The sequence below is a fragment of the Ips typographus genome, linkage group LG13 (assembly GCF_016097725.1).
Source record: "Ips typographus isolate SLU linkage group LG13, UJ_Ityp_2.0, whole genome shotgun sequence".
NCBI lineage: Eukaryota > Metazoa > Arthropoda > Insecta > Coleoptera > Curculionidae > Ips > Ips typographus.
In genome coordinates this window covers 3,611,431-3,623,985 of record NC_138434.1, presented here as the reverse complement: position 1 = coordinate 3,623,985, position 12,555 = coordinate 3,611,431, and the positions used below count along the sequence as shown (strand labels likewise).

Sequence of the window (12,555 nt, the reverse complement as noted above, 5' to 3'; positions counted from 1 at the left end):
GTCACGTGATCATAGAACACTATTTAGCTAGACGGCCACGTGACAATTATCAATATAACTGTCATAAATCTCAAAAATACGTTTTATATCAAATTCTACAGGAAAAAGTTTCTAAACCCTGATTTTTGCAACTTTAGAGCATGGTTTGACAGTTTTGACGTTAGTGACAGTTGTCACGTGATTTTAGAACACTATTTAGTTAGACGGTCACGTGACAATTGTCAATATAACTGTCATAAATCTCAGAAATACGTTTTATTATCAAACACTGCAAGAAAACGTTCCTAAACCCTGATTTTTGCAACTTTAGAGCATGGTTTGACAGTTTTGACGTTAGTGAGAGTTGTCAGGTGATTTCAGAAGACTATTTAGCTATACTATGGTGTCACGCGGTTGTAGAACACTATTTAGCTAGACGGCCACGTGATAATTGTCAAAATATCTGTCATAAATCTCAGAGACACGTTTTATATCAAATTCTACAAGAAAACGTTTCTAAATCGTGATTTTTGCAACTTTAGAGCATAGTTTGACAGTTTTGACGTTAGTGACAGTTGTCACGTGATTGTAGAACAGTATTTAGCTGGTCGGCCACGTAATAATTGTCAAAATAACTGATATAAATCTCAGAAACACGTTTTATATCAAATTCTACAAGAAAACGTTTCTAAACCCTGATTTTTGCAACTTTTGAACACAGTTTGACAGTTTTGACATTAGTGACAGTTGTCACGTGATCGTAGAACACTATTTAGCTATCCGGCCATGTGACAATTGTCAAAATTACGGTCATCAATCTCAAAAACACGTTTTATATCAAATACTGCAAGAAAACGTTTCTAAACCCTGATTTTTGCAACTTTAGAGCATGGTTTTACAGTTTTGACGTTAGTGACAGTTGTCACGTGATTGTAGAACACTATTTAGCTAGACGGCCACGTGACAATTGTCAAAATAACGGTCATCAATCTCAAAAACACGTTTTTTATCAAATTCTACAAGAAAACGTTTCTAAACCCTGATTTTTGCAACTTTAGAGCGTAGTTTGACAGTTTTGACGTTAGTGGCAGGTCACGTGATTGTAGAACACTATTTAGTTAGACGGTCACGTGACAATTGTCGAAATAACTGTCATAAATCTCAAAAATACGTTTTATTATCAAACACTGCAAGAGAACGTTTCTAAACCCTGATTATTGCAACTTTAGAGTATGGTTTGACAGTTTTGACGTTAGTGATAGTTGTCACGTGATCGTAGAACACTATTTAGCTACACGGCCACGTGACAATTGTCAAAATTACGTTCATCAATCTCAAAAACACGTTTTATATCAAATTCTACAAAAAAACGTTTCTAAACCCTGATTTTTGCAACTTTAGAGCATAGTTTGACAGTTTTGACGTTAGTGACAGTTGTCACGTGATCGTAGAATACTATTTATCTAGATGGCCACGTGACAATTATCAAAATAACTGACATAATTCTCAGAAACACGTTTTATACCAAGTTCTACAAGAAAACGTTTCTAAACCCTGATTTTTGCAACTTTAGAGCATAGTTTGACAGTTTTGACGTTATTAATAGTTGTCACGTGGTTTCAGAAGGATATTTAGCTAGACTAGGAAGTCACAATTGTCAAAATAACTGTTAAATCTCAGAAAATCGTCTTGTTTCGAAAACTGTGTTAAAATGTAATTCTTGCAAATTCTAGTAAAATTTTGACAGTTCTAACAATAGTGACAGACATCACGTGGTTTTAGAGAATAATTTGGAGTAAGACAAGGACGGTTTTAAGCGCATTTTTAGAATCCTTAATAAAGTTCCTATTCAATAAATTGAAAAAGTATATGAAAAGTTTCACAACCAACTTAATGGCAATAACGTAATTAAAAACTGTAGATAATATACAAAAAAACAGGAGAACGGTAGAAAAACGACAAAAAACGGTAGATATACCGTTTTAACGGTAGACCTGGCAACATTGGTTATTGGTCGAAGTCGGAGAAAATGCGAAAATGCAATATTATTTGTTTTTTTTTTGTTTCTTGTTTGTTCCATATAATAACGGGGTAGATTTTCATGGGAGGAGCGAGCGGGTTGAAGTTATTGGAAATGAGATAGATCTACCCCGATTTGGCTTTGGCAACGCTGTCCACAAATTGAGCCAAAAAAAACATTAAAAAACATAAAAAAAATCAGTTAACTTTGCAATAAATCGTGATTGTAGAAGCAAAATTCCGAAATTGAGGTGCCATTTATTAAGACTTCTCTAAGCCAGTTTCATTGCTAGTCTAACGTTCTGTCTTTAATACTCAGAGTCAGCTAAGTTCTCCGGAACACGGAATGTCGCCGGGCAAAAGCCAAGAAGACGACTACGATTTTGTGGACGTGGAGGGTGACGTGCAATTCGACGACATGCTGGTGCCAAAAACGACGAAAAAACGCATGAAATCCGAACGGGCCGCCACGCTCGAACTGGACCTGCAATTTTCGAGCGAAGACGAACTGGACGAGGTGCCACTGACCGAATTCGAGTCCGACCAACCGGACCAAAAGGGCATTCTGATTTCCGCCGAAATGCCGGTAGAGGGCGCGGACGATGACAGTCAACAAGCGGCCGAAGCGATGGTGCAATTGGGTTCGATGAGTTTCTATCAACCGGGCGATCTGGCTGTCCCCGATAATTTAGTTTTTAAAGGTAAGTCCTGGGGTGGGATTCTTCAAATTTCGATACAAATATTACGAAATCCACTTAATATAGCTGTTTGTCCCTTTTTTCCTTCATTGAAGTTTAGGTTCTACGAAATCATTTTGAACACCAATTTTTTGTCTAAAGGTACGGACAGACATGCTCTTTACTAGCACAAAAGCATGCCATTATTGAGCAGTTGCTACCTAATAGCACGTGTGTACTTACCGTGCTAGAAATATGGTTCATTTTTTTTTCCGTGGCGGTTACGTCATCAAGTGCTCCGCCATATTGAAATTTACGCACGTCGTTTATTACAAGCTAGGCTATCCATCTTTTTAATCACCTGTTTGGACGTTGCCGTATTGACAAATTCCTCCTTTGAACCTCACAATATGTATCTTTCATTCAGCAATTATAAATGAAAATGAGAAAACTATATTGTTTTGAAAAAAAAAACATTCTCGAAGAATCTCACATGTTTTGCATGCAATAAATGCTTTTTTTTTCGAGATCTGTATAATTTATCGGTCCGTTTATTACTGCAACCAACAATACACCAGGTTCACATCTGCTCGTGGAAGATGTGGCAACATGGAGCATAGTCCCAACTGACAGTCGGCTAAACATTTTAAGGTTAGGAATTTTAAAAAGTTGAAAAACACCAAAAACTACATATGGTCCAGGGCACTAATGGGAGCGATGCACGTCATCAGTGAGTTTGACGTTTTGAAAATGCATTCGTATTGCTTAGCGATTAGTTGCGACCTGTAGCGCTCTCTTTCTAACACGCGCTTATTAACTGAACGCAATTCTGACACAAACGTGACCTTCTCGATCTTGACGTTAAACGAGCTATGTGCGTTGTTGCCAGATTGCTAGTTGATCGTTTCCTGTTTTTGTTTTTGTTGTTGATGACTTGACTAAAAACTGCTTACAGAGAGAGACAAAAAAAACTCAATATTGACTAATATTGTTATTCAAAATTCTCTGTTAAAAAACTGCGTCAACTTCTATATAGGGTGATTCCAAAGTTGGTGCTTTCCTTTCACCTGCGAATAGGGCTTCAAAAAAGTAAGGTTTTTTTTTTTTTGACGTTTTTTCGAAATATGAACAATAACCAAGATACAGGGTGTCAAAGTTTTACTGAAAAAAAAACAAAATAAAAAATAACTTAAATTTTACTTTAACTAATTACAAGTTATTCCTTATCAACCGACATAAACAAAAACAAAAGATTTCAGTCGCCTTTGAACTAAGTTTTAATAATTTGACATTTTAAATTAAAACAGCATTTAATTTTAGGCACGCATTAAGACGGTTTTTATTTTTTTACTCGAAAGCGGTGCGTCGTAGCAAAAATTAATAAAAGGGGTTTTATTTTTAGAATTGAACAAGGAATTCAATAGTAAATTTTATGTTGAAAAAAAACCAGTAGGGTAATAATTTTTTTCGAAAATGTTTTAAAAAAATTATACAGGCGCCACTGGTAAACGCAAGAAAATTGTTGTTTCTTGGAAAATTTCCTTTCCACGTAGCTACGGACACCTACAAAATTTTGTCTAATTACTTCAAGTGGTTTGGCCGAAATCATTAAATTTTTATTTTCTCAGTAAAACTTTGACACCTTGTATCTTCGTTATTGTTCATATTTCGAAAAAGCGTCAAAGGAAAAAAAGCCTTATTTTTTTATGCACTATTCGCAGGTGAAAGGAAAGCACCAACTTTGGAATCACCCTGTATAAGAAGTAAATAAAAACAAAATTTATGTAAAGTTCGTGTTTTAATGAAAAAACTAAACATCTAGCAACGGTGCACGTTAAACGTCAATGACGTGCATCGGCCGATATATTGCCTTCTACTATACAGAAGAAATAAAAACTTAATTTAGGGTTGTTTAATTTTATTAATTAGTGTTGTTATTGCGAGACCTTCGTAGAATTTAAGATTTTTCTTTACCAAACTGGAAAACTTGCAACATTTGGTGGTAAACAAAGACGGAAAGTTCCAATCAAACTTTAGCTTGGGAACAACAACCACATTCAATTTAAATTATCTGGAAAGAACATCACAGATAGGTGCATTCAAACGAGTCATTAACAGCCCAATACCAACGTTTCAAGAATTATTCCATAAAATTTGCAAGAAAGGAAAAGCAATGTGTGTATCCTGGGTACTATTAAATCCTAAAGCAGTGTTTTAACTTATAACAGAATTGTTGGTGTTTTAAGAACTTGCTTCTTGGTTTTGTGATATAAACTGCTCGTCAAAAAGAATGAGACAGCAAAATGTTTGCTCTTTTTTGAGCGGCTGCTTCTTCAAATTGATTTACTTGATTCTAATAATTATTTTGAGGATTAAAAGGTATTTTCTTCCTCTTTCTTTTGACCTAAAGGATCTTTTTGAAAGGTGCCACGGATCCGAGTATACAGGGTGTGACTGAGGTGTAGTTAAAAAATGAAAAATTCGGTCTAACGCCATTACTCGCAAAAAAAATGTTTACGATTTACAATAGCCTTAATCGAGACTTACGGTCAATATCTCTTTAAAGATCGGCGATTAAAGGCCGTTTACACAATTTATTGCAAAATTTTTAAAATGTGGTTACTTTTGATTCTCTTGTTTAAAATTAAACAATTTATTTAGATCTTTTGTGGAAGAAGAGCGGAATTAGCAAGTTTACACTTAAAACTACCCAATTTAAGTAAAAAACATACACTGCGAGATACAGGGTGACCCAAAAGAAAATTTGAAAAGAAAATCATATGTTTATCATAAATCTTAGCATGTTCAGTCATTTTAATGGAAAATAATGATATTGGATAAAGAAGCACACTATTTGTTTAGTAATCCAATTCATATCTCTAGACGTTTTCGCCAGTTTTATTGATTTTTTTTTTAAAATGTGGTTATTTTTAATTCCCTTGTTTTAAATTTAACAATTTATTTCTTTAGATCTTTTTCGGATGAAATACGAGATTAGAAAAATTACACTTAAAACTACCCAATTTAAGTAAAAACTTATACACTGCATTCATACAGAGTGAACTAAAAAAAATCAAAATAAAATCTTATGTTCATGCATTTGTAGACGTGTGTTGAGTACCATAGCAACATGCTATTATCAATAGTGACAATTTATTTCGACGCTTCGAATTTTTGGCATCGAATGACATTATTGATGTCATGATGGGGAATTGATGAATGGAGTAAGTGTATGTTCACAAATGAATGTCGGTTCAATTTGTATGAATCTGACGGGCGATTATTGGTATGGAGAGAAAGAAATGAACGATATATGGAAGAATGCATGGATGCTAGGGTTGCTTTTGGAGAAGGTGGAATTACAGTTTGCGGCGGAATTATGAGGAATGGAAGAGCAGATTTAGTCATTTTGATTGAGGATAGTATGAATGCGCAGAGGTACAGGAGGTTTTAGTCCTGCTTGTCTTAGGTTTTTTGAATCTTATCTGCTGGACCGCTCTCAGTGCGTTGAGGCAAATGGGAGACTGTCCTCTGTCTTGCCGTTGAAGCGAGGTGTTCCCCAAGGATCAGTTTTAGGTCCTCTTCTTTTCATAATCTACTTCAATGATTTTCAGGCCAGCCAGCTGCTATCTGTTCGCTGACGACACGACCGTTATGTCTGGCGGAGCTACGCTCTCGGAGCTGTTGTCTCGTTCTGGGGAGGTGCAAACAAGAGTCGAGTCTTGGTTTTCTAATAATAAATTATTCTTGAATCACAGTAAAACTCAAGAGTTGATTGTGTCTACTTCGGACGTCGTGATTAAGGGTAGTAGCGTTACATTGTTGGGAATCACTATTGATGATCGTTTGAGTTGGAATGTGCATATTGAATGCCTTTCCAAGAAGCTTTCTACCGTCATATTTATGTTGCGACGTCTGAGGGACACATTGGAACTAAATGTTTTAAGAAGTGTATATTTCGCGTTGTTTCACTCTAAAATGCAGTATGGGATAACTCTTTGGGGTGGCTCTCCCCATTTTATTGTAATTTTCCGGCTCCAAAAAAGAGCGATCCGAACTGTGTTGAGGCTTGGACCTAGAGAATCTTGTAGACAACATTTTAAAGATTTAAAAATCTTATCATTTCCATCTGAATATATGTTTGGCTGTATAATTGAAATTCATAAGAATAAGTCACGTTATACTATGCACTCTCAAGTGCATTCCTTTAATACCAGAAATGCTGGTTTGTTGCTAAAAATTCCCCTAACTTGAAATTTTACAATAAGCTTCCTGATCGCTTTAAAGCCTTGGAGGGTTGTGCTTTTGAGAGGGCGGTCAAGCAGGTTTTTATTGACGCTTCGTTTTATTCGGAACAGGAATATTTTAATTATGTTTTTTAAAAAAAAGTGAGAATTGTTCTGTATTGGTATATGTGTGATGTATAAGTTTTATGAGTGCTAATGTTATATTTTAGGCTATTGTAATTGTTGACTTGCTGCACATACATTTCATGTATAATGTTGTCAAATAAAATAAATCTAAAATAAATCTAGATTTAGAAATCTAAATCTACAGGGATATATGTATACGTGATATCGTTGTTCCCTTTTCTCGAAACTTTGGGAACGGTTTTATCTTAATTGACGACAATGCTCGTCAACATAGAGCCAGAATCGTACAAGAAATTTTGAGAGAGAACAACATCGAACGAATGGAGTGGCCTGCAAGGTCACCGGATATGAACGTAATAGAGCACGTATGGAGTAGAATGAAATTGAGAATAAATGGCGCAGAGCATGAATTTCAAAATTTGAATGAGTTGACATAAATGGTGAGGGTTGAATGGGGGGGGTAGTTCCCCAAAATTTTATTGCAAATTTGGTGGATAGCATGCCAAGAAGGGTTGCGGTTGAATTAAGAACAAATGGGTTTGTAGCCCGCAAAGTCATCGGATATGAATGCTGTGGACTTCGTTTTTTTTAAATTAAAAACCATTATTTTCGATTAAATTTACCGAATAAAGATACATGTTTTATTTGTATGGTAAAACATTTGATTTATCTTTTGTTTGATTTTTTAACCCACTCTGTTTATAAAGGTTCGCGGTTTATAAATGTTTACCTATAATGGGTGAATTGAAATGTAATTTTGCTAATCTTGTTTTAAATTCAATAATTTCGAATTTAAAACAAGAGAATTAAAAAGAACCATTTTTTTAATATCGTAAACGCCCCTTAATCGCCAAACTGGCGAAAACGTCTAGACATATGAATTGGATTACTATACAAATAGTGTGCTTCTCTATCCAATATCATTATTTTCCATTAAAATGACTGAACATGCTAAGATTTATGATAAAACATATGATTTTCTTTTCAAATTTTTTTTTGGGTCACCCTGTATCTTGCAGTGTATGTTTTTTACTTAAATTGGGTAGTTTTAAGTGTAAACTTGCTAATCCCGCTCTTCTTCCACAAAAGATCTAAAGAAATTGTTTAATGTTAAACAAGAGAATCAAAAGTAACCACATTTAAAAAATTTTGTAAACGGCCTTTAATCGCCAAACTGGCGAAAATGTTTAGAGATATTGACCGCAAGACTCGATGTACTGCTTAAAACAGTCATTTTGTCACTCCAAGTGGGTTTTAGAGTCAATTTTGTCCTTGACTGTCCTTTCAAACCGTGTTTCTGGCAGTTCAAACTTTGACACTGTTTTTCTAACTGACTATACTCGATTTTTTAGTGTTTTTTTAGGTTTGTGGATAGGAAACTTAATGAGGATTCCAAAAATGTGCTTACAACTGTCATTTTCACACTACAAGTGGGTTTTACAGGCGATTTTGTCCTTGACTGTCCTTTCAAACTGTGTTTCTAGCAGTTCAAATTTTGACACTGTTTTTCTAACTGACTATACTCCATTTTTTAGTGTTTTTTTAGGTTTGTGGATAGGAAACTTAATGAGGATTCCAAAAATGTGCTTAAAACTGTCATTTTCACACTACAAGTGGGTTTTACAGGCGATTTTGTCCTTGACTGTCCTTTCAAACTGGGTTTCTAGCAGTTCAAATTTTGACACTGTTTTTCTAACTGACTATACTCCATTTTTTAGTGTTTTTTTAGGTTTGTGGATAGGAAACTTAATGAGGATTCCAAAAATGTGCTTAAAACTGTCATTTTCACACTACAAGTGGGTTTTACAGGCGATTTTGTCCTTGACTGTCCTTTCAAACTGTGTTTCTAGCAGTTCAAATTTTGACACTGTTTTTCTAACTGACTATACTCGATTTTTTAGACTATTGGATAGGAAATTTAATGAGGATTCCAAAAATGTGCTTAAAACTGTCATTTTCACACTACAAGTGGGTTTTACAGGCGATTTTGTCCTTGACTGTCCTTTCAAACTGTGTTTCTAGCAGTTCAAATTTTGACACTGTTTTTCTAACTGACTATACTCGATTTTTTAGACTATTGGATAGGAAATTTAATGAGGATTCCAAAAATGTGCTTAAAACTGTCATTTTCACACTACAAGTGGGTTTTACAGGCGATTTTGTCCTTGACTGTCCTTTCAAACTGTGTTTCTAGCAGTTCAAACTTTGACACTGTTTTTCTCTCTGACTGTACTCAATTTGGTAGTGTTTTTTTAGGTTAGTGGATAAGAAATTTAATGAGGATTCCAAAAATGTGCTTAAAACTGTCATTTTCTCATTCCAAGTGATTTTTACAGGCGATTTTGTCCTTGACTGTCCTTTCAAACTGTGTTTCTGTTAGTTCAAACTTTGACACTGTTTTTCTCTCTGACTGTACTCAATTTGGTAGTGTTTTTTTAGGTTAGTGGATAAGAAATTTAATGAGGATTCCAAAAATGTGCTTAAAACTGTCATTTTCTCATTCCAAGTGGGTTTTACAGGCGATTTTGTCTCTGACTGTCCTTTCAAACTGTGTTTCTGGCAGTTCAAACTTTGACACTGTTTTTCTAACTGACTATACTCGATTTTTTAGTGTTTTTTTAGGTTTGTGGATAGGAAACTTAATGAGGATTCCAAAAATGTGCTTACAACTGTCATTTTCACACTACAAGTGGGTTTTACAGGCGATTTTGTCCTTGACTGTCCTTTCAAACTGTGTTTCTAGCAGTTCAAATTTTGACACTGTTTTTCTAACTGACTATACTCCATTTTTTAGTGTTTTTTTAGGTTTGTGGATAGGAAACTTAATGAGGATTCCAAAAATGTGCTTAAAACTGTCATTTTCACACTACAAGTGGGTTTTACAGGCGATTTTGTCCTTGACTGTCCTTTCAAACTGGGTTTCTAGCAGTTCAAATTTTGACACTGTTTTTCTAACTGACTATACTCCATTTTTTAGTGTTTTTTTAGGTTTGTGGATAGGAAACTTAATGAGGATTCCAAAAATGTGCTTAAAACTGTCATTTTCACACTACAAGTGGGTTTTACAGGCGATTTTGTCCTTGACTGTCCTTTCAAACTGTGTTTCTAGCAGTTCAAATTTTGACACTGTTTTTCTAACTGACTATACTCGATTTTTTAGACTATTGGATAGGAAATTTAATGAGGATTCCAAAAATGTGCTTAAAACTGTCATTTTCACACTACAAGTGGGTTTTACAGGCGATTTTGTCCTTGACTGTCCTTTCAAACTGTGTTTCTAGCAGTTCAAACTTTGACACTGTTTTTCTCTCTGACTGTACTCAATTTGGTAGTGTTTTTTTAGGTTAGTGGATAAGAAATTTAATGAGGATTCCAAAAATGTGCTTAAAACTGTCATTTTCACACTACAAGTGGGTTTTACAGGCGATTTTGTCCTTGACTGTCCTTTCAAACTGTGTTTCTAGCAGTTCAAATTTTGACACTGTTTTTCTAACTGACTATACTCCATTTTTTAGTGTTTTTTTAGACTATTGGATAGGAAATTTAATGAGGATTCCAAAAATGTGCTTAAAACTGTCATTTTCACACTACAAGTGGGTTTTACAGGCGATTTTGTCCTTGACTGTCCTTTCAATCTGTGTTTCTAGCAGTTCAAATTTTGACACTGTTTTTCTAACTGACTATACTCGATTTTTTAGACTATTGGATAGGAAATTTAATGAGGATTCCAAAAATGTGCTTAAAACTGTCATTTTCACACTACAAGTGGGTTTTACAGGCGATTTTGTCCTTGACTGTCCTTTCAAACTGTGTTTCTAGCAGTTCAAACTTTGACACTGTTTTTCTCTCTGACTGTACTCAATTTGGTAGTGTTTTTTTAGGTTAGTGGATAAGAAATTTAATGAGGATTCCAAAAATGTGCTTAAAACTGTCATTTTCTCATTCCAAGTGATTTTTACAGGCGATTTTGTCCTTGACTGTCCTTTCAAACTGTGTTTCTGTTAGTTCAAACTTTGACACTGTTTTTCTCTCTGACTGTACTCAATTTGGTAGTGTTTTTTTAGGTTAGTGGATAAGAAATTTAATGAGGATTCCAAAAATGTGCTTAAAACTGTCATTTTCTCATTCCAAGTGGGTTTTACAGGCGATTTTGTCTCTGACTGTCCTTTCAAACCGTGTTTCTGGCAGTTCAAACTTTGACACTGTTTTTCTAACTGACTATACTCGATTTTTTAGTGTTTTTTTAGGTTTGTGGATAGGAAACTTAATGAGGATTCCAAAAATGTGCTTACAACTGTCATTTTCACACTACAAGTGGGTTTTACAGGCGATTTTGTCCTTGACTGTCCTTTCAAACTGTGTTTCTAGCAGTTCAAATTTTGACACTGTTTTTCTAACTGACTATACTCCATTTTTTAGTGTTTTTTTAGGTTTGTGGATAGGAAACTTAATGAGGATTCCAAAAATGTGCTTAAAACTGTCATTTTCACACTACAAGTGGGTTTTACAGGCGATTTTGTCCTTGACTGTCCTTTCAAACTGGGTTTCTAGCAGTTCAAATTTTGACACTGTTTTTCTAACTGACTATACTCCATTTTTTAGTGTTTTTTTAGGTTTGTGGATAGGAAACTTAATGAGGATTCCAAAAATGTGCTTAAAACTGTCATTTTCACACTACAAGTGGGTTTTACAGGCGATTTTGTCCTTGACTGTCCTTTCAAACTGTGTTTCTAGCAGTTCAAATTTTGACACTGTTTTTCTAACTGACTATACTCGATTTTTTAGACTATTGGATAGGAAATTTAATGAGGATTCCAAAAATGTGCTTAAAACTGTCATTTTCACACTACAAGTGGGTTTTACAGGCGATTTTGTCCTTGACTGTCCTTTCAAACTGTGTTTCTAGCAGTTCAAACTTTGACACTGTTTTTCTCTCTGACTGTACTCAATTTGGTAGTGTTTTTTTAGGTTAGTGGATAAGAAATTTAATGAGGATTCCAAAAATGTGCTTAAAACTGTCATTTTCTCATTCCAAGTGATTTTTACAGGCGATTTTGTCCTTGACTGTCCTTTCAAACTGTGTTTCTGTTAGTTCAAACTTTGACACTGTTTTTCTCTCTGACTGTACTCAATTTGGTAGTGTTTTTTTAGGTTAGTGGATAAGAAATTTAATGAGGATTCCAAAAATGTGCTTAAAACTGTCATTTTCTCATTCCAAGTGGGTTTTACAGGCGATTTTGTCTCTGACTGTCCTTTCAAACTGTGTTTCTGGCAGTTCAAACTTTGACACTGTTTTTCTAACTGACTATACTCGATTTTTTAGTGTTTTTTTAGGTTTGTGGATAGGAAACTTAATGAGGATTCCAAAAATGTGCTTACAACTGTCATTTTCACACTACAAGTGGGTTTTACAGGCGATTTTGTCCTTGACTGTCCTTTCAAACTGTGTTTCTAGCAGTTCAAATTTTGACACTGTTTTTCTAACTGACTATACTCCATTTTTTAGT

At 34.7% G+C, this 12,555-nt stretch overlaps 1 protein-coding gene across 3 annotated transcripts in view; it reads left to right on the top strand.

Moving 5' to 3' along the window:
- The window catches only part of Taf1 (TATA-box binding protein associated factor 1), a 282,189-nt gene that overhangs the window by 254,182 nt on the left and 15,452 nt on the right, over positions 1-12,555 (top strand). For all 3 annotated transcript variants that reach the window (XM_081991790.1, XM_081991789.1, XM_081991788.1), the window contains one exon: positions 2,318-2,699. In XM_081991790.1, the coding sequence (XP_081847916.1) occupies positions 2,318-2,699 (382 nt within the window). The remainder of the gene's footprint in view (positions 1-2,317; positions 2,700-12,555) is intronic.